Here is a 26,196-nt window from a genome sequence, read left to right as displayed (position 1 = left end):
CTGCACCCTTTCCTGGAGGTCAGGGACCTTGAGATTATAGTACATGCGCTGGTAACCTCACGCCTTGATTTCTGCAATGCACTCTACATGGGGCTACCCTTGTGCTTGGTCCGGAAACTTCAATTAGTTCAGAACATGGCAGCCAGATTGGCCTCCAGTATATCCAGAAGAGACCATATAACACTGATCTTAACATCACTCCACTGGCTGCCCATCAGTTTCTGGGCCCAGTACAAGGTGTTGGTTATCCCCTTTAAAGCCCTCAGTGGCTTGGGTCCAACCTATCTTCAGGACCGCCTCCTTCCATATAATCCTCCCTGCACACTTAGATCCTCGGTGAAAAACTTGTTACAGCATTGTAAAACAGGGCTGTCTACATAGAGGACCTTCTCAGCTATTACGCCCAGATTGTGGAATGGCCTGCCGGACAAGATCCGTCATATTACCACCATAAACAGCTTTTAAAAAGCTATAAAGACGGATCTCTTCCGGCAGGCCTTTCCCAAATAGTTCTCCGGCCATCAGAAGGAAAATCTAATTGCTGACCTCTGACTTCACCACAGTTGTTGTATTGTTTTTAAGTATGTTTTATGTTTTAAATTCTACATTGTTTAATTGTATTTTACGGGGGGGGTGGGTTGAGGGTTTGGGTTGTATATTTTAATCTTGTGAGCCGCCTCGATTGCATTTTGTAGAGAGGCGGGATATAAATAAATTTTATTATTATTATTATTCCTGCGTGGCTAAAGGGGATTGGATTGGATGGCCCTTGGGGTATCTTCCAACTCTGTGAGTCTGTGATTCGATGACATGTCGTTTATTGAACATTTGCTGGTCTGAGTTTTCTTGCTCGTTGATGGTTGTGAAAGTGCAGCAGTGGTTGGGGCCCATTGGGGCAGATGTGGTAGAGGGCAGAGGCAGCAGAGGCAGGGCCATCTTTGTCTAAATGTTTCTCTTTTATATGGTTCAAGCTCATTTAAGCAACTTACCTTGTTGTGGTGGTTGTGTGCCTTCAAGTTGTTTCTGACTATGTATTACAGTTAACAGAATGGAGGGATTGTGCCCTAGCTTAGTTGAAAAGGGCTGGATACTGACACACTTGGCTCTGGGAAAAGTATGGACTCCACCTCAAAGCTCTACTTCAGTTACATACCTCTGCTCCTTTGAATAGGGGATTTAGCTGTAGCAAATCTCCACCTTGAAAAGGTGTTTTGAGGAGAAGTACAACAGCCTCATTTTCGTCATCTTGGATTCCAGGGAGAGTTCAGGCTTGATCTCTTTTAGGACTCATTTGTTTGTCTTTTTGTTCCTCTGTGGTATCCCCAACACTCTTCTCCAGCTCCTCATCTCAAATGAGTTGATTTTATTTTTATTTGCTTTCTTCACTGTCCAGCTCTTGCATCCATGCATGGTGACTGGGAATACCATAGTTTGGATGATCCTAACTTTAGATGTTCAGTATTATATCTTTGCTCTTTAGGATCTTGTGCAGTTTTTTTATAACTGCCTTTCTCATTCTAAATCTTCTTCTAATTTCTTGACTGCAGTTTCCATCTATGGTTGATCCAAAGTATGGAAAAACTTAAACTATTATGCAATATGCAGCCCTTACAGTAAATAATCCCAGGCTGATCTTCCAGGCCCACTCAGATGCTTTCCTCAATGATCTTACAGTCTTGCACACTAAGCGTTGGTGTGTTATAAAGATGTTAGTTGGAAAGATTCTTAGTTCAGTTGTGTATTACTGTAAATACTCTGTGACAGTGGTTGTTAAGTTTGGTCTTCCAGATGTTTAGCTTTCAGACGCCTCAGTCAGCTTGGCCAGTGGTGAAGGATCCTAGGAATTTGAGGCTAGAACGTCTAAGTAGCCATATGTTGAGAACCACTACTCTATGGCAATGTTTAGTATCATTGAGACATATGCCATGCTTCTCTGATCTAGAACAGCTTTTTTAGCTTCTGATGTTGCTCAGTTTATTTATTATTATTATTTATATGACATTATCCATTATCCACATGGTGTTGTACAAAGTAAGAGACAACTCTGCCCCAAGGAGCTTGCAGTCCAAAATTTAACACAGTGGTGGTAACAGAAAAAGACGGGAAATGGAACTTGGAGGTAAATGGGAGAAAGAGGCATTTCTTTTCAGCTACACCTACTCAGACATGGTTATAGTTGGGTGTGAGGACTAAGGGAGTGGTAAACAGGAAATGTTTTTACACCAGAATGATATAACAGTGCAGAGTGAAGAGATCACATTTTCAGTGTGGTCACCGGACAAACTGCGAATCTTGCCTTAATGTTTTTAAACCTTTCTTTCCCTCTACACTCACTCAGTTTCAGAAAACGAACCGTTCAGGTTCACTGGGCAGAGCCTAATCCTGTTGATTTCCTCCACTTGTAAGGAAATTCTTAGACATATGTCTCAGTTATATTGTTTCCTAATCTGCAACATGAACATTGTGATCTAAAGCTTTTCCTAGTGTGCACTTGACCTCCAATTTAAACCATGTATGCCCTCAAAGTGGCACGTGACATTTAAGAATTATCATGCTAGCAAATCCAAAGTATGCTTGTGGATACCCGTAAAAAGCTGCATAATGCTGTGCCTCTGGTACATATTACCCTTTGGTGGAGGAGCAATGTTTTCATTAAAATGCTTCTTATGAGGCTTGTTTTTTTCCTTGAGCATCTGACAGATGTGGCAGAACTTTAATTGGTGACCTTGCTGATATTTTTAAAAAGTGTACAACATATGTCTGGGCGCGCACACACACACACACACACACACACACACACAATCAGGTTTCTGTTCAACCATAAACCTCATCTGAGAAACCTGGCTTATTTTATTTAATGTATTTATTTGTTAAAATATGTTGTATTTTATATACATAAATGAAACTGTATCATTGGATATGAAAAGCCAATGGTCCATCAACAAAAGGAAGTTCCAGGTGAGGACTTCCTGATCCTCTCCTCTCTAAGCGTAACAGACTTTCATGCTATCCCAGTGAGGCAGCCCAGAACAATACCATGAAGAATGTATCAAATGCATGGAAAGGCCTGTGACTCCAACACTGTCACTCTTTCTTCTTACTGTATGATTTCTTAACATCTTTTGCCTGATGAAGAAGCCAGGGAGCTTTGAAAACCTGCTTATGTGTTTTGCTCTCCATGGCTGGCCAATAAAAGTATCACTCTTTTGTGGACTTTGGATTTTGTTTTATTCTATCTTGGGTGGTTTGCCATTGCCCTCCTCTAAGGCTGAGAGTCAACATGGTGTATGGTTTGAGCAGTGGACTAGGTTTCCAGGAAAGCAGACTTTCAGTCCCTGCTTAACCATGGAAACTCACTGGGTGACCCTAGGCAAGCTACACTCTCTCACAGCCACAGAGGCAATGACAAACCTCCTCTGAACAAATTTTGTCAAGGAAACCCCATGATAGGTTTGCCTTAGGTTCACCATAAATTGGAACTAGAAGGCATACAACAACAAAGCTGAGATAATGTGATTTGTTCAAGGTCATGCGCCTACCTGAAAATAAAACCCATTCAGGTCTGTGGTGTTTGCTCTTTGGAAGCTATATATAGGAGTTATGAGCCTTCCACTCCAAGCCAACTCTGACTTAGGTGATCCTCTCCTTGGGCTTTCTTGGCAAGATTGATTAAAATTGATTGATTTGCTGTGGTCTTCCTCTGACATTGGGTTGTCACCAGCTGCCCCAAACATGTAAATGAAGAATGGATCTGTAAGTTTGGCCACCAAATTGGAAATCAGAAGAAAAGCAGAGGCTGCAAAAATAAAAAGGTTGTCCTCGAATATTGTTAGTTCTGCATACAGTTTGCCAGAATATGTTGAAGTGCCTCTTATTTTTATGTTGTGTCTGCCTTGGGTATCAAATTTTCTGTCAAAGCAGTCCTTCATCAACTGAGATGTATCTATGGTCATAAATATTATAATTTTAGCTGGTGTGCTAGCCAGCCCCCAAATCTGACTTCTTTCAATACTGTTGGTCTTACTTCCCGAAAGCACTTCCTTTCCCCTTTTTAGAACCTGAAACCTTGATGATAGGTTCTGTTTCAGATTTCGGAAGTGGGTAGTTGGTGTGGTTTAGGTAGTTGAGGCTTTTTGTCTTCCTCTATCTGTGTCTGTAGAGCACAAATAGTTTAAAATCAGGTGGTATTCAAGTTCACAGTTAGACGGGTGGGGAAAATCCAATCTATCTAAGTCACTAACCGTGTTAGGTTTGCAGCCACTACTGATTTACTCATTTGTCTGCAATTCTACCTTGCACAAGTTTTATTTCATTTATTTTGATTTAAAAGGAAGACATCAGTCTCTCTTTCACGGTTTGATATTACTGTTATTTTAATTCAGTTTTTACTATATAATCTTCTGTATGTTTTCATCTGTACTTGCTTTTATCTGTATCTGTCAGAGAGCTCTGGTGCCACAATAAACTACAGTTCCCAGGATTCCCTCGCACTGAGCCAGGGCAGTTCAAGTGGTCTCAAACTGGATTTTTCCTGCAGTGTGTTTTGGACCAATGAGACACAGGTTTTTTTTTTTTTTTTGGGGGGGGGGGAGTTGAGCTAAAAATAAATTCTTTTTTTAATGTAGCTTTTGAAAATCAACTAATAATAATAATAATATTTCTTTGTATCCTGCCTCTCCCTGTATTGGATCGAGGCAGGTAACAACTGCTGATGGAATCATGGTGTGAAACTATTCCTTTTCACACATAGTTACTCTTTTCTTTGCTATGTGCCTTTGAGATTTGCATTAATAGATTTTGCTGTGACACAGCTTCCAAACAGACCTGCATGCTACTTTCTATGTCTTGTTTATGGTTGCTGTAACCTAAAAATCCCTGAGGTCCCTACTTTGGGACAGTTACAGTTAGCCCTCCATATCCACAGATATGAGAACCAGTGAAAAAACACTGAACATCACCCAGCAGTGCTAAGCAGCAGAAAAGAAGGCAAATACAGTTGGCCCTCTGTATCCATGGATTTCTCACCCATGGATTCAACCATCCATCCACTGCTTAAAATTTTTCAATAAATAAATTCCCAAAAAGAAACCTTGATTTTACCATTTTATGTAAGGGACATCATGTCCCAATGCCATTGTATTTAATGGGAATTGAGCATCCACAGATTCTGGTGTCCTGGTACCAAACCCCAGCTATGCAATGAATTAGATAGACTTGTTGAGGTGCTTAATGTCAACCTGAACATTTAACCAATTAATAAACTGCCAGGTTGATCCAGAGATGTATTGACAAATGTTTTGGACTGGGCTTCAGTTAGCATCTCTGATTGCAGTAAGTGAAGTGAAGTGAGGAAGCTAAAAAGCCACAAGTTCTTTGTCGAACGTTCCTTAATTTATTGCATCACCAGAAGTGTGTCACCCATTTCCACTTTGGCAATTCTGAAAGGGCTAGAGAATTGTCCCTCCTCTGTTCAAAAGTGGCAAAGGCAATAGTGTGTAGAGGGAACTGAGGCAATTGCAGAAGTTCAAGTGATAGTGCCCTTGACTTACTTTTGATCATGAAGTTTAAGTGGCATTGCTCTGCCCTGAATACCATCTATTAGTATTGAAGCAAAGAAGGAATAATCATAATCATGTAATTATTCCTCCTTCAAGTGAGAATATTTGGAATACACCAATTATGTGAAATAACTTGGTAAACTTGATATAAATTATATTTTTCTTGCAGGGCCTGGAGCTCCTCTGCCCTTGCAATTTTAAGAAAATACTGTACTGTTTCTGGAAATGGTGCACTGTTTTCTAATCTTTTCTTTTTATTGAACCACATTTTAAATATCTCTAAGTGTTTTAACTGTTCTCCAGCATGTTTTTGATAATCGTAATACCGTTATTTCATTTCCTTTCTAACTTTTGCACATTAGTGGTTTAGTGGTATCTTTTAAAATTGCTGTAAGCCAACTTGAGTCCCATTTGAGAGAAAGGTGGGATATAAATTGAATAAATATGTAAATAAACATTTTTTATTAAGTTCTGCTGTCTACAGTAAATGTTACAGGGAAACGTGCTTCATTTTTTACATTTAAGAAACCAGATTTGGTTGCCTACAAATATATTCACTTTTGTAATGCTCTGTAGTGCCAGCTAGTGGTAATAGGTAGCAATTGCATCTCTGCTGAACATGCTTAGGAGTTCCTCCAAGCTGACCTTCAAGCCCCTTTGAGACTAACTGAAAGAATCATAGAGTTGGCAAAGACCCCCAAGGGTCATCCAATCCAACCCCATTCTGCCATGCAGGAAGACACAATCAAAGCACTCCCAACAGATGATCATCCAACCTCTGTTTAAAAACTTCCAAAGAAGGAGACTACTGCACTCCAGAGCAGCGTCTTCCACTGTCAAACAGCTCTTACCATCAGGGAGTTCTTCCTAACGTTTAGCTAGAATCTCTTTTCCTGTAGTTTGAATCCATTGTACCATGTCCTATTCTCTAGAGCAGCAGAAAACAAGCTTGCTCCATCCTCAATATGCCATCCCTTCAAGGGAGAGAGAGGCAGGCTAGCTCCAGCAGGCCTGCCTGGAAGAAGCAGAGCCCTCCCTCCAGTTCATCTGCCTTGGTCCAGGCCTCAGAGGGAGAGAAGAATGCTGGACCTGATCCCCTCCTCCCCTCACCATTCCCTTCTCCTTTTGTGTCGTGTCTTTTAGATTGTAAGCCTGAGGGCAGAGAACCGTCCATTATCCCCTCTGTTGTAAACCACTCGGATTCCCAGTGATTGGGCGGTATATAAATAAATCCTATTATTATTATTATTCAAATATTTAAACAGACCTATCAAGAAAGAAAGAAGTTGGTAGCATGAGCTTTCATAGACTTGAGCATGCTTCCTCAGATACATGTGGTAGAGTGGAAAGTCCAGGGATAGACCATATGTCTGCCACATGCATCTGAGGAAGTAGGCTCAAGTCTATGAAACCTCATGCTACCAACTTCTCTCTTTCAGTTAGTCTCAAAGGGGCTACAAAATCCCTTTGCGTACTGATTTTCCAGACTTACACAACTGTGTCTTTGAACTTTCCTCTTTAGGGCTGATTAAAGGTATCTTAATAAAGATGGCAAACTGTCATGCTCACCATGTAGAGTGAACGTGCTTTTGAGGGTTTTTTCCTTCTTTAATTACAGGCTCTTGATGGGAATGTATATGATCACCTTAAGGATTATTTAATGGCATTCAGCAGGACTGAATTAGAAATATGCCAAGCTGTACAAAGCACATTCCAGTTTCTTTTGGAAACTTCCAGTCGGGTAAGTTCTCAAAAATACTATTTTTATGCTGAAGTAGTAGTGAGAGGACAGGAGACCACTTTGCAGAAGGAAAACAGAAGGAAAACAAAGATGGAAAGCAAAGAAGCAGAGTACAAGTCGAGTCTCCTTTATCCAAGAATTTGGATAAGTCTCCTTTATCCAAGAATTCCAAAATCAGTAATATTCCAAACGCCAAAACTTTTTTCATGTGTGGCTGAGATAGTGACACCTTTGCTTTCTGATGGTTCAGTGTAAATAAATTTTGTTTCATGCACAAAATTATTTTAAAATATTGTATAAAATAACCTTCAGGCTTATGTGCTTATGAAACATAAATGAATTTTTTGTTTAGACTAGGGTCCCATTTTAAAGATATCTCATTATATACATATATGCAAATACAGGTATTCCAAAATTCAAAAAGAAAAAAAATCCAAAATCTAAAACACTTTTGGTCCCAAGCATTTCGGATATGGGAGACACAACCTATACTACACTCATAGTAGCTCCATGAACCTCCTTGAAGGGGGGTTACTATGACAAATGGACATGTGCATTGTCACAAAGGCAGAAGCTATAATATGGTAATGGAACATATATGCTTTACTCACAGAAAGTTGCTGACATAGATGAAGGATTTTTGATGGCAGAACTGAGAGGGAAGCTAGCCTATACCCCCGAGAGATATTTCCAATCAGTATAAATAGCTATCTTGATGGCGTAGTGGCTTAGATCTCCACAAGGTAGTGAGTGCCACTTACCTGGGACCAAATTGAGTGAAGACTCAATATCTCCATCTTCTTCCTCCTCCATTTCTTGTGACAAAAATTTAATCCCTTTGGTAACACTTCATACTTCTGTGACCCACCAAGTGACCTTAGATTTTCAGGAGTTATGTTGTAGTTTAATGTACAGTAATCCCTGCTTGGCCATAAAAACCCACTAGGTGACCTTGGGCAAGTCACAGTTTCTCAGCATCAGAGGATGGCATTGGTAAACCTCCTCTGAATAAACTTGCCAAGAAAACTGTGTGATAGGTTCACTTTAGGGTCACCATAAGTCAGAAACAACGTGAACATTTGCAACACACACGCACACTCACACAAAATTTGGTTAAGTAGCATTTTGTGATAGTTTAGTTATAGCCAATATTATCTTTTAGGAGGAAATGTAATGCTTATGTACTTTGCTGGCAGCTTTAATTCAACATACTTCCAAAACAGAAGGTATTGAAATCAGCCATATTGCTGTTTTCTCGGGCTAATTTGCAATTAATTCTCAATACTGAGGCTGACATTTTGGACATAGCATAGTATTTATGAGAGGGGAAATCCAGTTTTGCCTTTTTTTGCTGTTTTCTTCTGCTTACTATGGCTATCCTGGCAAACAACAGAAGTGTAACTTTAATGGCTTTCATCATTTGACCACCTGGTGCTAAGTTGGCTGACAGGTACAGAACTTGGAAATAATGTGTTATAAATAACAATGTTACCTGCAAGGCATTACTTTAATAGGAGTAACAGAATTAACATTGCTACATTTAAAAAAAATGTAAACAATGAGTGGTAACATTGCCTTTTTAACGTATAAAGTAATATTTATATGTTATTTTGGAAGATGTCATATTGTAGGATTTTCAGTTAACAAATTTTCTGATTAGGTTCAGAGTTGGCTTGTGGGTACATTGGTCTCACAAAATCACCTTCTTCCTTCCTTCAGTAGAAAATCTGCACTGTCATTTGCCTTAGGTGTTCCAAACAAATTTCAACATACAAATGTGTGGAACCGTCATGAATCAGTTCTGTTACAGTAAAGTCTCTCTTCAGTCTTCTGAACATTCAGCTGTATATATACAGCCCACACAATTGAAGTATTTGTGTTGTCAAGTCATTTCTTATGTATGGTGACACTAAGGCAAACTTATCCAGGGTTTTCATTGCAAGATTTGTTCAGAAGAGGTTTGCCACTGCCTTCGTCTGAGACTTTGAGAGTGTGTCTTGCCCAAGCTACTTCAGTGGGTTTCCATGTCCAGTAGGGATTTGAGCCCTGATCTCCCAGAGTCTTAGTCCAACATTCAAATCACTCCACCACAGTGGCTCTCAGTTCAAGTATAGCTGCCCAGGATTCTAGCCTGTATCTCCAAATGTCAAGTAATGCTTTCTGCATGTTGAGGTAGTTTATAATTAGAAGTGATGCAGTCGTTCCTCTCCCCTTGCAGCCCCCAAATGACTTAGATGTCCAAAATGCATGATAGTGTGATCTGGCTTCCTTATTTTATGTCCTCATAGTTTTCCACACTTGATGTCAGCATGAAGCTTAATGATCTGTTCATTTTAACGTTCATTTTAAAATGATTTTATAGTCCTGTCAGTTAAATAGATCCAACCGAGTTTGTAGTACTTGAACATGAAAGCACACACTAATAAGTGTGCCATGTATAATTGATCTACTGGATGCATGGGTTCCTGGGATTGCAAATAAATGTGGATGTTTTCTAGGAAAATTCTGTTTAAGGTTAAGAAGCAAAGCTTCCAAGCATTGTTACTGGGAATAAAAAGTTAGCTTAACCATTGCAGCACAAAATTGTCTTTGTTAAAAATATTTGTAAACTTATTTATTGTCTCTTTCAGGTAGTGCGCGATTACAATTTCCAACTGTTTTTACAAGAGAACTCTGTATTTCACAAACCGCAGTCCTTCCAATTTCAGCCATGTGACAGTGACACTGTAAGGACATTTTCTAAAAACAAATAATTTTGTTGTCTTTTTAAATTAAGTTTGTTATTTCAGTGCTTGAAAGAGCCACAATCCAGAAAAGCTATTTGGGAGGTAGAACAATGTCTATACTCACAGAACTTGCTTGTGTGCAGACTTCTGCATGAGCATGATGAAAGAGTTGCATAATATAAACTTGTTATGCTTTCTGGATGTTGTTCTGGATTTGATAACCTTGTATGGCTTCCTAGTCTCCCTTCAGCAGATATGTGGCACTGGATTTAAGTGACTTAAGTCACTTGAGCTCATTGCAATCCACGGGGCTTAAGTGTGCACCTAACTGTGCCTCCAATAGTGCAAGAAACTTTTAAAGATGGGGAGAAGGAGGTTTTAGTCATTTAGATTCTACAACAATTGGGAAACCTGGATTAGACAAACCCGCCCCACTGTCTTATGATATATCTTCCCCAGTGAGTATTTGAACATTGGACAGGAAAGCACAGTCCATGGGCTGCATGATTTTATTGCTTTTAGGTCATCTGGGAATGGAGGTGGAATTAACCATCTCCCCCCCCCCCCCCATACACTGGGGCATTTTAGGCCTGGAGTGGATTTTTTTCCTAAGCGGAGGTGACTTGAATTTTACTGAGATCACTTCCTATTGTATAACAAGTCTCTCCTGGGTCTAAAATAGCCTGGGTCTGGAAACATGGTGGAATTGCCCCCCACACAAACACTTTCAGGAGGCATTGGGACAGTAGTTGTGATCCTAGAGGTCTGTTGTGGGGGTGGTCAAGCTCCCTAGCCCCCAGAAGCTGCCCATTCTTGATAAAGTTTTTTAAAAATTATCAAAACACTTGTATCCCTTCCTCTATCCAGAGGCCTTAGGGCAGCATACAAAAAGAGTCCAAACAAATTTAAAGCAGTGGAAATAATAAAAATGTTAAAGGCTAAAAACCTTAAACAATTTAACATGTTAAAAAAAGACAGATTAAAAGAGTTTAAATTGTTTAAAACTAGGTCCATGCATTAGGCTCCAAAGGCAACCAGGCTTTTGCCTGACACCTGAATGACAGCAGCATTGTTAAGTCAAAGGCTTTCATGACCAGCATCCATAGTTTTTTGTCGGTTTTTAAGGCTATGTGGCCATGTTCTAGAAGAGCATCTGTGTCTGGCATCTTCAGAGAAAGACAAAGATACTCTGAAGAGTTAGAAACAAACTCTTCTAGAGCCTGGCCACATAGCCCGAAAAACCCACAAAAAACTTGAATAGCATTGTTGCCAGTTGGAACTCCTAAATCAGTGGTTCCCAACCTTCCTAATGTTGTGACCTTTTAATACAGTTCCTCATGTTGTGGTAATCACCAACCATAAAATTATTTTCTTTGCTGCTTCATAACTAAACTATGTGTTTTCTGATGGTCTTAGAGACCCCTGTGAAATGGTCATTCGACCCCAAAGGGTCACAACCCACAGGTTGAGAACTGCTGCTGTGAAGAGAGGATGTTCCATACCTGGTGTGCCACAGCCTTAAATATCTGGAGCCTGGCACATGTAGGCAATAGTTGTATACCTCAGAATGGAGCTATTAGATAGATGGGTCTCACATATCTTGAGTTCTGTGCATATGGATTCCTGGACAAATGTGAAGTCCAACACACAAACATTTTGTGTAATGAATATGCCATGGGAGATGAAGCAGGTTCGCACAGTCCAAATTCCACACTGCATGTAGAATTTATCATCTGCACAGGGACTAGTGAAGTAAAAAAATCAAGCTTGCTAAATAATCTGTTATCTTGCACGCAGTGCTAATATTGGGACGGGGTGGATGAATCCACTCCATTGCTTCCTGGTTTGCAGCTGATACAGAACTTTGCTGCATTCACTAGCCAGGCAACCTCCTGTATGTGACATGTATGTGGTTAATACCCTTGCTGTTCCCCTCTTGGTTTTGAGGTTGGGGTCTCCACACAAAGGTGTGGATTTTTAAAGCTGCAGAAATTTATATTGAAAATGATTCATGAATAATGGGGAGTTGGGAAAGGGATTTGCTGTAGATTTATCAGATGTAAAGAAATCATTAATATTTTTATCTTGATATTTTACAGTTTTCCCCAAATTAGAAGTGTCTTTCCAAATATTTGTTGGGTTTTATGGCTATAATGATCAAATCTCTTCACTTTAAACTGGGTAGCTCAATAGGTGTCTAAAAATAGTTATTTTTTTCTGTGTTTCATTTGAACCTGTGAAATAGAAGGTAGCAATTTAAAATAAGTGTAGCTTTTAAACAAGGCCTCTTTCTTGCAGTTGTCTGGTAAACTGTACACAAAAAAATGGGTCTTGACCTACTAACGCTGCATTTGAGGAAAGGGGGATAAGACTTCGGTAGGCTTATTAGGAACAACAAACTTGCCCTTGAAATTCAAATGTTATGTTCTGACTTTTTCCTCATCAAAAGATAAGCTACTTTTGTGTCTCCAGCAAATTGTTTACATCGAGCCCAAGGGTATCTAAAAGGCAGAGGGCTAAATTTTCCCTGACTAACCATATTTGCCTAACTGTGTTTGCCTTGCAGTTCTAACTGTGTTGTGTGTGTATATGTGTATGTGTGTGTTCTGTCCTTGTGCAACCTTTGATATTTAGAGTTTTAATGCCGTTCAGCTGGTGGATATTGAGCCGTCACCTGTCAGTGCTCTGAGAATGACCTTAGTAGAGGTATATGGCAGCGTCTGCTATCACCATTTAATATATTGTGGTATTGCTGATGTGCATGCTGAGTAGGGCTGCGATGGTGTGATCAGCTTCCATGCATAAGTGGCAGATGAATGCATAACATGTTGTGAAAGAAATACATTTTGCTAATGCCGAGGGATCAGAACTTTGAGATTCCTTCTTAATGTTTCAAGACCAAACAGCATTTCATTTGTAATAATCACGAATTTGAAATTAAGAGTTTTCAAATGGCTTCACATGGTCTTGTAACAGGAAATACCACATTCACCCTCCTGCAAAACTGGTAGTATTTTACCATAACTTTGATTTTATTTAGGAAGGCATTTATATGCTGACTTTCTTCCTTGTCTGTAAAGGAACTTCTGAGAAATAATACATCATCAAAAATAAAACAAACCTATAATTATGCAAATAATATTAAGACAACAGAGTACAGGAGCTATTAAAAACCCACACACATTGTACAGTATAATTTGTCATTATTTTATTCACTTTTCTGTTTTCTGCTTTTAGTCTATTGCACGCTGTGTAAAGAACTTAGATTGTGGAGTGGTTTAAGAAATATAATTAAAAAATAAAATACCCCTGGCCATCTAGGGAATGAACCCAATGAAACAACAGTCTTCAGATTTTACCTAAATGAAATGAAAAGAGAGTTCTGGGCATATTTTGTGGGGCAAGAAGTTCCACATCATAGGAGCCCTGCTGGATTTCCTAGTTAATCTCACCTCTTGAATATAGAAAGACCTGCAAAAGGAACCTTGATTCAAGTGTCTTATTCACTTTCTCTTGTGTAGAGGATGCGGGGATATAAGCCTAAATGCTTTAGATTCAGTAAAAAGGGTAAGGCAGTAGATCCATGCTGGGAAAATATACTCTAAGAAGCATTTTTCTTGACTACTTTCAAGTTTCATTACTGAGCCTCACCTAAGCACCAGGCCAACCTTGTTTCACCTTATCATAAAATGCATGGCATTAAATCGGATCGAAGAAACAGATGGTGAGGGGTTTTATTTCTTTGATCTCATTTATTTTGATGTTTCTTTTTAAAAACCTTTTTACTTTGCTGTGAAATTTCGTCCCATCCATTATTCTTGTGGGGAACAATTCAAAACCAGGAATTCTTTACGCACACTTCTGAAGCCATTAACAACCTGTCTAAGAAGCAGGAATGCAAATTCTACAACTGTTATGCATTTTAGTCACTTCATTTGCATTTTGTGTTGGAGCCGCCGTTCAGAGTAAGTAGCTTTCTGTATTTTCATGAGATGTGCATGATTTTTCTTTTGTTGGGCAGGCTATGCAGTGAATATTTAGGAAATGTATTGCTGAATAATCTCCTGAGTTGAATTACAATTGAAACATAACTTTTTCCATGATGGATAATAGAATATGTACTTCACTTCAGGTGAAGAAATAACTATCATATCTAGAAGTAACTTAACTACTTTTCCTGGGCATCTAATGTGGAGGCTCTCAATCTGAGTCTCACAGATGTTAAAATGTTAAATTGCAACTTGGTTTTTTCCAATTTGGAATAGTTGAGAATTTTTTCAAGGTGAAAGTGAGAAGCCAGACAGGTTTAATGAAGCCAGTAAGCCAAGGGAGACTTGACAGACTTGTAGCTTCCTTGGCTCTACAGCTGCTTCAGCCAAACACAGCAAAGCATCCTCATCAATTCAATGCATATCTTCAGGGAGAACACAAGGAATCAAAGGCATGTAACTCTATCCTGCAACCAGTAAGCTTCTTTACACAGTAACTTCTAGTCCAGCTCAATGTTGAATGTAGGGCAGAAAGTGAGATTGCAATATACAGCACTCTTGATTTGCTGGATTTTCCATATGGAGTGATAACCCCAGTTTATTCTGTTATTTTATTTCATATCTCTGCTCTGTGAGAAGGTCAAAACATTCACATTTCTATGGAGCTGGGACATAACAACCTGCACTGCAATGCTAGTCAGGGAACAGGGTTTTTCAGGTATTGGACTTTGCAATAGATTGGTACTATTAATTCCCTCGATCTAGATACTATACCCCTATTGATCATATTGGTTTTTTAGCTGATGCATCACATTGTTGTGGTATACTAAGACTCCAGAGCACTCCAAAATCCAAACCTTTTTGAGCTACAGCACAAGCAGTGTAGTATGTACCTGTACTGTATTTGCAAGGTTGGAGAGACATGAAAATCTGTGAAATGGCAGGAATCCACACCTCCTGCCATTTCATAGTTCTTCTGTCTCTCTCCAGCTTCATCATGTCTCATTATGTATACACAAATACAGGTATTCCAAAATCCCAAAAAATCAGAAATACAGAACACAAAATGATCTCAAGCATTTTAGATAAGGGATACTCAACCTGTATTAGAAAAGTGTTTTTTTTAAAAAATTAAGCATCAGTTCTGGTAAAAACAGGCAGTAAAAACAGCTTGCAATACATTATTGTTGTTGCAGCTGCTGTTATTTTATTCATTTATATCCCACCTTTCTCCCAGTAATGGGACTCAAGGCAGTTTACAACCTTTAAAAAAAAACAGATTAAAAAACTGTCCAAGGACTTCAATAAAAGTATGATGTAAACTTTATTTAAAAGAGAAAAAACAATGCATATAAAGTTATAAACACTGAAAATGAATTAAAAGACTATACAAACTAAAACATTTTTAAAATACATGTAAAACGCAAGAAAATTCATACAAAATAAAAATAGCGCACACCACTTTGAATATTATTCTGCCATATGAATACTATTGAATACTATTCAGTATGAATATGAATATATATTGAATACAATTCTGGCCATGAATATAGCAGTGGAGCAGTGTATTCATGTACAATAAGAACAAATTGGCTTGAAGGAAATATGGCAGGTCTCTCAACTGCACGTCACACTCTCTCAGCCTCAGAGGAAGGCAAAGACAACTCCTTTCTGAACCAATTTCGCCAAGATGATAGATTCACTTTAGGGTTGCCATAAGTCAGAAATGACTTGAATGCACACAGCAACAAACACAAACAAATGCGAACAAGAAAGATGCAAAGCTGTTAGGAGACAAGATGAACTTAATCATTACTCTTCCCCACAACAGCAGTTCACAAAGATCCTCTTATTATGCCTAGTAATGCATAGATAAGCATATTTGCAAGCATGGCAAAATACTGGAGGAAATCCACCAGCTTTTTTTATGTTTCCTGCTTGGAAATAGAGGCCCCTTCCTTAAGCAGCATGTGATCCTGTGAGAAAATGCAATAAACAACGAAATCTGATGCCAAGATAATGGCTCCAAAGAGCTTAAACAAAAAGATTGAAGCAGTTCTTTCCTGTTTTTGTCAATTTGCTGCCTGTAATATTAGATTATCTTCTGCACATTGAGTGGGGGGTGTTAGTGCTTTAGGGTATTGCAGAGGTTACTTGGATCTTTCCAGCCAATTCTGAACATTCTGCAATCATGGGATGATGGTCTTCTAGTTGGTACTGTTTAAAATTACAGGTGCAGGTTCATTATTTTGAGTTAATCGCTTACAAAGACACCAGGATGACTGGAAGGAAGAGTGATGTCCTTTTACTTATAGTGAGCAAGAAGGAGAAATGGCAGAATTTCAGCAAATAACCTCAGAGGTCAGGTATTGCTCTGGCTGGTTATAGTAACATATTTCATTAGCTACCATGGCAAGCATAGAATTGAGTTCTTGGAACTCCTGACAAATGTTGATGGCCCCATCTCCTTGCTTGCTGCACTAGTCACATGCTGCTGAACATTTGTGATGCCACATGCAAATCCCCAGATTAAAAAAAATAAAAATAATTGCATCTCAGAACAGTTTAAGGCAAAAAGAAAAATGTGCTCATCCCTTGATAACTGCATACAGTAGGCTACAAAGTACACAGAAAAAATTGCTTAACAATTACACCGCCTCTACAACATTGTCCTACTATCACTTAGCACTTTTGAATCTGAAAACACTTACAGTAGGTCATGGCATGGGTGTGCACACACTCACTATGTTAAGAAGAAAAGGACATACTTTTTTGTGGGTATGTTCAGACCTATGGGCACACCCAAAATAGCATTTTGTATGCTAACCATGGTCATGGCTTGCAGTCATAAGAGGAGCCACATTGAAGTAGACTTGAAACTTACATAGTCCAATATTCTGATCATACATTGGCCAGTTGCTTACCTGTCAAAAGCCCACCAGCAAGACATAAACATAGTGGGACCCTCCCTCTCATATTCTTCACCACCTGATAAGCAAAGGCTTACTGCCACTGATACTGGGGAGGATATATTTCCATCATAACTGGTAGTCATTTATGGTCATAATCTTCATAAATTTATCCTGCCCCTTTTAACCATCTTGTATAGCTATACTCTCTATGAAGAAATCCTTGCATTTGTTTTGAATCTCACATTCTATGATTCTATGATTCTATGATCATTTGATTTCAGTGGATGAGCCCATTGGGTTTTATTATTAAGAGAACATAGTTCTCCTTATCTGCTTTCTTCACACTATACACACCTGTCATGCGACATTATACTGGCCTTTTTCCTAAGCTAAGCAGATCCTTCCTCTATGCATCTGAGGAAGTAGACCAGGTCTACGAAAGCTCATGCTGCCAACCTGTTTCTTTCAGTTAATCTCAGAGGTGCTACAAGATCTGTCTATGTTCTGATTCTACAGACTAACACGGCTATATCCTTGATTTCAAGTCTACAACAGCCTATGCTACAGCATCTTTCACTACAAAAGCCTATGCTACAACATCACTTAGTCTCAATGGTGCTACACAATCCCTTTGCAGCTAGAACACCGTAAGCTTTCATCATAGAGAAGTTCGATGGTAGTTATTTTTGTCCTTTTCAAGATCTTTTCCAGCTCTGCAATATCCTTGTTGAGATGCAGTGACCAGAACATACACAGTATTCCAGGAATAGCTACACTATGGATTTGTAGAAGGGCAGTGTGATACCAGCAGGGTTTTTTAAAATTGCTTTTCTAAATAAGCTCAACAAGGAATTTGCTTCTTTTTAGCCAGAGTTCATAGAATCATAGAGTTGGAAGAGACCTCAAGGGCCATCCAGTCCAACCCTCTGCCATCCAGGAATACACAACCAAAGCACTTCTGACAGATGGCCATCCAGTTCTGTTTAAATACCTCCAAAGAAAGAGATTCCACTGCTCTGAGGCAACATATTCTACTGTCAAACAGTTCTTACTGTCAGGAAGTTCTTCCTAATGTTGAGGTGGAATCTCTTTGCAATCTGATTTTATTAACTCCATTTGAAATTGTATGTACAGCCCTGTGTAAATTTACAGCGCTTTATAAATAAAGGTTAATAATAATAATAATAATAATAATAATAATAAATAATCTTATATGTTAGTCAAATTTTGTCTTCTAACTAATCAAGCCTAATTTTCTGTGGAAGTAGGTGTAGCTCCTCTCAGCCCCAAGTCTAGTGTCTGCTGTGTTATTACTAAAAATAAAGGAAATAGTAGTATTGGAGGATCAACATTAGCAATCTCCCTTAGACAAATTATTGCTAACAGTAAAATTCAACTATTCAGTTCATTAGATAATAAATGGAAATGTATCTTCTGAATGGACAAGTTTTTAAGGCCTGAACTTTCAGTATTCCTCAGGTTCTGGGGCTCTTACAGTGTTTGAACTTAAATGCCCAAATGCTGCACCTAGGCCAGTGATGGCGAACCTATGGCATGCATGCCAGAGGTGGCACTCAGAGCCCTCTCTGTGGGCACATCTACCGTTGCTCCAGCACAGAGTTTGCCAGAGTTTGTTACCAGAAAGCCAGAGGGACATGGCGCTTTGCAATAAATAAGTGGGTTTTGGGTTGCAGTTTGGGCACTCAGCCTCTAAAAGGTTCACCATCACTGACCTAGGCTGTTGACTGGGGCTGGGTACAGGGGACTTGTCACCCTGCTGTTTTTAACATTGGTTGTTGGTCCATTTTCAGAGAGAATCCAGAGTGCTGATTTTGACCTACACAGCTTGGGTCCAGATATTTTGAAAGACTGTATAAATCAATGTGTGCATTAAGATCTCATATAAGCTTCATATAAACCAATGTGTGCATTAAGATCTGCAGGAGAAGGCTTTCTCTGTGGCTGCTCCCAAGCTGTGGAACTTCTTTCCATGGGAGGCCCAATTGGCCCCTTCTCTGTTCCTTTTCCACCAGCCGGTGAAAATGTTTTTATTTAAGGAGGCATTTGGGGATGGTATATAGAGCTTTTTTTTTTTTTTTTTAATGTGGAGGGGTTTTCTATTTTAGTCTGTATTTTAATTACTTTCTAATGGTGTTAACTTTTAACTATTGTATTGAGAAGTTTTTTAGTTGTAGTGTGTTTCTTAAGGTGGCATACAAACCAGTTCTTGGGAAAGGGTGGGATATAATAATAATAATAATAATAATAATAATAATAATAATAGGTCCGAAATGGTTGAAGATTCCTAATCTAAGCCTTTGAAAAACATGGCAGAAAACTTAAAAACCTAACTGCCATTTTCCTACTTGTACTTCCTTTTGGAAGGTGAATAGATAAGGGGGGGGGGGGGAATAGTCATATTAACAAAGCCAGGTTTTTGTTTGAGGGCATGAGTCACTCCATTCTGTGGGACCAACAGGGCTGCAAACACCATCAAGAGACTTTTTTTCCCAGCCGTCCTCAGACAATCAAGGAACCCGTAGATATGTGCCAAGACTCTTTCAAAGATGCTTCTCTTACCCCCTGCTCTTGCCTCAGCACTGGGGATGTTTTAACAAGAACCTTTCTTTTGCTTCTATTTAAACATCAGTGCATTGCATGCGCGAAGTGGGCAATTCTACCACAGCTGCTGCGATAGTTGGCTTGTCTACACAGAGTGAGCAATTGTTGGTAGTCTTTGTGCAAGTTTTCACTCTGTGCTGTTTAATGGAAGAATACATTATCCAACAGTGTTTTTAAAGACATTTAAGTAACAGCAAGTGTCCCATGAGCTTTTTTTTTTAAAGAGCTAAACCATTAAAAAATTAGTTTCAAAATGAAAATAAACATGCTGGGCACTAAATTTAACTGCCTTTTTAAAAGGCAGGATTTTGTGAATCATAAATCATGCATATTCTCTTCCTGTCAGCAGTGAGAGTCTTGCAGCAGAGAATTACATAGAAACTTGACATCATGTCTTTTCCAAAATGGTGGCTCAAATGGTTTTTGTTGCATTTCTGTGCTGTGGTTGGCATTTTGTAAATGCTCATTTCTATTGATAACTATCTGGAGTTTTTATAATCATCTGTTAGACTTTACAGTTTTACAACTTTAATGGGAGTCCATGTTTTTAGTTATGCAGGCAGTTCCCTTCTCAAATACTTAAAAATTTCTGAGAAAATATTTATTTTATGTATTTATTAGTTACACATATATGTAGCTCCAGTGGGCTTGAGGCAGCATACATAGGTTTTACTCCACTTCACTCTCACAGCAATCCTGCCAAGTAGACCAAGCTGAGGAACACCAAGAGAAAAAATGAATTTTCTTAAGAACAAATCTTCCAAGTTCCATGCTAAGCCTCTGGAATGTATCCTGGGTTATTTCAGGACTAGATATTTACTTAATTTTTCTGCCCTTCTCTAAAATATTTCCTGTACCAAGAATCTGTTGGTGAACGCCTAAACTCTCTGAAACCTATCCTGTCTCCTCCTTCTCACCAGCAGAGGATGAGGTGCCTAGTCTGCATCTGAGTTGTACCACTTCAGACTGTAGGTGAAGACTGATAAGATGCAATACTCCTCCATATCAAAAGACATCCCTAAGTGTCAAAAAGGAAGGTGTCAGGGAACTAGCTGCTAGGGAATGTTTCTTTCCAAAATTACTTGCAGATACAATTCTTTGCCTGAAGCATGCAGCCTTATCACATATATACCACCTTGTTTGCTACTTAGGAATGTTAGGCCATTATCTGTATTTCTTTCAACCAATCAGCTTATCAATGCTTCATCTGTTTGGTGGTCCTGTCAAGAAGCCAAGCTGCCTGCCACTCATGGTTGCACTTGAGATCTCAAAGTAATATTTTATCTTAAGTCCTAACATTATTTCCCCCAGTCTAGAATTCTGCTTAACTGCTCCAACACAATTTCTGGCCTCCTACATCACTGAAGGATCCCTCTGCATATCATAACCCAAGTTATGGGCATTTGACATCATGTTCTGTGGCATAATACTTGCCCATCTCTCCCTCCCCATCTCTTTTGGGGCAGTTGTTCACCCACTGTTAGAAGCTACCTACTTTTCAGACAGTTCATATAAAGATATGCTACAGGGAGGCATTTCACTGTTCATGTAGTTGAGTGTTGAGTTTTGCTTTAAAGGACAGAGGTGTCTTTTTCAAAAAAGCAATTTGCAGTGATTTCACTGTAAACCAAGCTGAGAGTCTCAAGGCGGAAAGCGAATCTATAATTAGAACCACTTTTTGGACTCTTTTATTTGCCCTTTCAGGCCAAAATAGGGGAGGATTTGTTTTCCTCCTCTTGGAATGAGTTGGAACCGAGATCCAGTACTAAACACTGGTGCTGTTTCTGCAAACACACATCTCTGCTGGAATCCAGTTGGTGGGACTGGAACCTATACAAGGACATAGCCCATGGGAAGGGGTGGGAGGATTGCTTTCAAGACCTGTCAGAACTCTAATATGTAGCAGGCCGCAGGGGGATGGAGCCTGGGGCCTTGTGTTAAACAGCAGCTTTGCCAGGAGGAAAATGTTCTCCCCAGCAAACAAGGAAGCCTGGATGTATCAAAGGGCCTGCATCCCCCAGGTTGTCCAGGAGGCAATTAAACTTTACTTGTCCATGGGATGTGTGAATATTTTGAAATAATACACTCTAGCAAAATTGGACTGACAGCAACCCAGATGCTTGCTAAAATAATATGGCCAGGGAGATAACAAGGATTGCCTTTTTATTTGTCTTTACCTGAAAAATCTTGCCATTATAAAACAAAACAGTTTTCATTTCCTTGTGCTTTTATATGGTTGCTTTTCTTCTGAATATCCTTTCATTTTTCTGAAATGAACCTGGTGTTAAATATATACCCTATTATCATACAGTTCAACCAAAAGCATTCCTGCTCTTGCCTTTGATTATCATTTGCAAAACATGGTTGACCTATCACAGGTCCATTGCTATACTGTTCCTGTGACTGGAATCATGATGCAAGAACCATTCTGTAATGAGCCACACGCAGACAGACCATTGCATGTGCTTCTCAGTTGCTGGTATTTATTGGGTTGCGGGCTGGGGAGCAACATCTTTCTTTTGTTCTGGGAAAATGCATGAGCTAGCTTGGTAAGTATGCAACATCTCTATGAAATCCTGTCTTGTTTTTGACATTCAAATGTTTACCAATTTATGGCTGGTTGTAAAACTAAGACCTTTTGAAAAATTCAGTTAAAATACAGTTTAAGAATCCATGTTCAAGAATATAGCCACTTAAGAAAGTTAAAAAGTTTTTTTGGGGGGGAGGGGGAGTAAAGATGCCCTCTCCTCAACCCCAATCAGAAAGCTCATAGATAAACAGCAGGGCTTTTTCTAAGTTTGAAATGGTCTTGTTTTGCTCAGTATCATAAAACAAGAACACAGGGAAAGCCCTTTTGCAGATGACTTACAAGTGAGCACAAAACCCCCACAAATCCTTGTCAGGTGTTTCTATAACAATCACAGGTAGAGGATGAAGTTGAAGCAATCCCACCCCTTCACTGTCTTCATTTTTGTGTGTTTCAGAGTCGACAGTTGGAATCTGAGACTGGGACAACAGAAGAGCACAGTCTGAACAAGGAAGCCCGAAAATGGGCCACTCGTGTGGCAAGGGAACACAAGAACATTATTCATAGTCAACGGGTGAGTTGAAAATAAAAGGAAAACCAGCTGTAAGGGAAAGGTGCATGAGGTCCTCTAGTTGCTTACTTTAAGAAGAGGTGCAGAAAAGGTGCTGCACTACATTGTTACAGTGCTGTAATTCCACTTTTATGGCTAGAGCTGCATCCAGTGGAATTCTGGGAATTGCAGATTCGAGAAGAACATTTAGAATCCTCATCCAGAGAGCTCTTAGGCGTCACTAAACTACCAACCCTAAAATGCCACAGGAGGCAGCCATAGCAATTAAAGCAAAATAATAGCACTATAACAGTGTAGTTCAGTATTGTCCATAGTTTCAGTGTGTTGAAAAAGAGATCATGTTGTTCTTAAGGTCAGCCCAATGTGTTTCAAATGAAATCACTCTGAGATTTAGGCCCAAAACAGATGGGCCAAAAGTAGCAGCTTTTATCCGCTTTGGGGGCATGGTGTGCAGATGATGCATGCTTTCGAAGTGACCAGAAGCTGCTCCAAGGTCACCTAAGGCAGCCCAAAGCTGCCAGCAAAAGGAACATTAAAAACCCACACCTGCTGGCAGCCGATTTGGGACCCTGGCAGTGGCCAGCTTTGAGAGTGGGCCATGCAGTCCTGGGCCTATCATACCCCAATTGTGATTGGAGCGACCAGAGGCTGCTCCTAGTCGCTAGCCTGTGTCGCCCTTAGCTCTCTTATCTGCACCTCATCTATTAGGTGTTACCAGTCTACTTTGCTTCATGTTTATGTTCATGTGGATTTCTGCTTCCTGTTTATGCCAGGCTACAGTCCAGCACTTCTTTTCACGTGTGTAAAGAATTAATAGAATCATAGAGTTGAAAGAGGCCACAAGGGCCATCCAGTCCAAACGCCTGCCTTGCAGAAACTCACAATCAAAGTACCCCCGACAGATGGCTATCCAATCTCAGTTTACAAAGCTCCAAAGAAGGAGACTCTACCACACTCTGAGGGATTGTGTTTCATTGTCTAACAGCTCTTACTGTCAGGAAGTTCTTCCTAATGTTGAGGTGGAAATTTTGTTTCCTATAGCTTGTATTCATTGTTCCGGATCCTATTCTCTGGAGCAGCAAAAAACGCAAGCTTGCTCCCTCCTCAATATGACATCCCTTCAAATACTTAAACAGGGCTATCATATCACCTCTTTACAGTCTCTTCTCCAGGCTAAATCTATCCAGCTCCCTAAGTCTTATGTACAAGCAGCAGGGGAGTGACTTTTTGAAAACCCTTTTGGATGGGACCCTGTTCAAAAAGTACACCATGCTCTGCTTCATGTTTCTCTGAAGCATAAACATGGCCTGTCCCCTGTCTATATTTAACTGAACACAAAGACTCACTTCTTTCCCAAAATTAAATACCTAGCCATTGGTGTTTCAGAGAAACGAATCAGGCTTGGTAGTAGAAATCACACCTGATTAAAGATTCTGGTGAAAGTTTTCAAAACCTAAACAGTTGAGATCTGTATTTGTATTTTCCTCTTTGCATGGTTTGAGAAGCAAGCTCAGACAGTTCATCATCTAAGCAACTGTATTTTAGTGGAATTATCAAAGAAGAAAGTTCTCCCTCCCATTTTATCCAGTCTTTCTCCCCTAAGGGAGGAAAAACTCTTCATTCCCTTAAGTCCAATCCTTTTTTTTATTCTTTCAAAGGGAAACAAACTATTTGATCAAACAGGGGCAAGTGTACAGCCATCTGGAAAGCAGTCTCTAAAAGCATGAGAAATCAGAACGTGTTCTTGGTTGTTTTTCAATAGTTGGAATTGGGAGTAGAGGAATGCTTGAGCCAGCATGGTATAGTGGTTTGAGTGTAGGAGTAGGACAGCAAGAGACCAGGATTTGACTCCCCACTCAGCCATGGAAACCCACCCATACTCCCTCAGCCTCAGTGGAAAGCAAACCTCCTTTGAATAAATCTGGGCAAGAAAACCCTAGGATGTCACAAGTTGGAGAAAACTTGAAGGCACATGACTGTAACAAATGGGAAAGCTTGCATCGACTACAAGCCCCCATCCACAGAATGAGGTGACTAGAACTGTAGTGACAGAATCCTGAGTTCTACAGCTCTGAAATGATCTGGATGACAGCAGCAATACGTCTAGGGCAGGGGTAGGCAACCTGCGGCCCATGGGCCGGATGTGGCCTGGCAAGGCCTTGGGACCGGCCCCCGCCTGGTCCTGCTGCCGATTGCCACCGGAGCCTTTGGCCTCTCGCATGAGGGCGTGGGGCCTTTGGCCTATCAGGAGGAGGCGGGCAAGGGGGGGCAAGCGCCGGGCAAGGGGGGCAATTGTCTATAGAAGCCTCCGAAACATGCATTTACATTAACATTTTTTAAAAAAAATCAGCAAATTTTTTTAGTGACCTCCATTTTTTTTATAAAAAGTATCCTCCATTTGAAAATTTTGTCCTACATTTGTCCTGGTTTATTTATTTAATTAATTTTTAAAAAAATTTATTTAATTATTTATTTTTTGGCTTTGGGCCCCCCCAGTTGTCTGAGGGACAGCAACCCGGCCCCTGGCTCAAAAAGGTTGCCTACCCCTGGTCTAGGGCAATGATTCCCAGTCTCTGGTCCTCTAGGGTTTTGGATTTCAGCTCCCAGAAATCTCAGCTATCTTGGACAACGGCCTGGGATTCTGGGAACCAGAATCTAAAATACCTAGAAGGCCAGAGTTTGAGAATAACTGGTCTAGAGAGCAAGGGATGGACATGGGAGGGGGCATACTTCTGTTTCTCTTCCTGTTTGTGACTATAACTGTAAATCAGGATGGTGGTTTATCAGTAAGTGTTCAAGGAGTTAGTGGAAGGCTCTGAATTCCTTCCGGATGCAAAGGTAATTGCAGAGTATTGCACTCAATGAACAGTGTTTTAAGCGCACCAAATATTTTTCCTCCTGTATGACAGACTCTTGAGGAATTGGAATGCCATGGGCCTACAGTGTCTGAACAGAGCCGAGTCGAACTAGAACAGAAAATAGATGAAACCAGAGAGAACATCCGCAAAGCTGAGGTAAGAAAAATCTAGTTCTGGCATTATATCTGACTGTTCAGGTCAGTCACACAGATTATAGCAACTGTGGGATCATTATGCATCTGTGATGGAGCTAAAAAGCAAAGGTGTTTGTTTTGCACTGTGCGTGGCTACTTTTAAAATGGTTTACAAGGTCTGTTTTACCTTGATGTGTGGAATAAATAGGGGACTATAAGAGGCAAGGAATAATTTTTTTAAAAAGTATTGTTATTTTTTGACTAGCAGTAAAGATCTATGGGCACCAAGTTGAGAAACTGGTTGGCCACAGCAGGAACTGATTACAGCATTTCTTGGCTAAATTAGCTGCCATGATTACAGCAGTCCAGAAAGTGAAAATTAGCTATGCTGCTGCTTAATACTGATATCTTCTAGGTAGTTTTGACAGTCAAACATAGCAGCTACATCAAACATAGCAGCTACAACACAAAGGAATTGGAGGAGTGGGTGAAGTGCAGTCCTAAGGCTAACACAAATCCCCCAAGCCTGTTTTTCTGGCCTGACTCCCATCCAGACTC

At 39.8% G+C, this 26,196-nt stretch overlaps 1 protein-coding gene across 4 annotated transcripts in view; it reads left to right on the top strand.

Moving 5' to 3' along the window:
• Window positions 1–26,196, top strand: part of FCHSD2 (FCH and double SH3 domains 2) — a 177,274-nt gene that overhangs the window by 126,134 nt on the left and 24,944 nt on the right. For 3 of the 4 annotated variants that reach the window (XM_089513034.1, XM_089513033.1, XM_089513035.1), the window contains exons 9-13: window positions 7,177–7,299; window positions 9,930–10,025; window positions 12,660–12,731; window positions 22,533–22,649; window positions 25,556–25,660. In XM_089513034.1, coding sequence (XP_089369160.1) covers window positions 7,177–7,299; window positions 9,930–10,025; window positions 12,660–12,731; window positions 22,533–22,649; window positions 25,556–25,660 — 513 coding nt within the window. The remainder of the gene's footprint in view (window positions 1–7,176; window positions 7,300–9,929; window positions 10,026–12,659; window positions 12,732–22,532; window positions 22,650–25,555; window positions 25,661–26,196) is intronic. The other variant, XM_089513036.1, reaches the window with a different exon arrangement.

This window comes from Sceloporus occidentalis, unplaced genomic scaffold, assembly GCF_023333645.1.
Source record: "Sceloporus occidentalis isolate IW3139 unplaced genomic scaffold, rSceOcc1.0.p SCAF_2, whole genome shotgun sequence".
Classification (NCBI taxonomy): domain Eukaryota; kingdom Metazoa; phylum Chordata; class Lepidosauria; order Squamata; family Phrynosomatidae; genus Sceloporus; species Sceloporus occidentalis.
The sequence above is the reverse complement of the archived record's forward strand: the minus strand, read 5'-3'. Positions and strand labels throughout refer to the sequence as shown.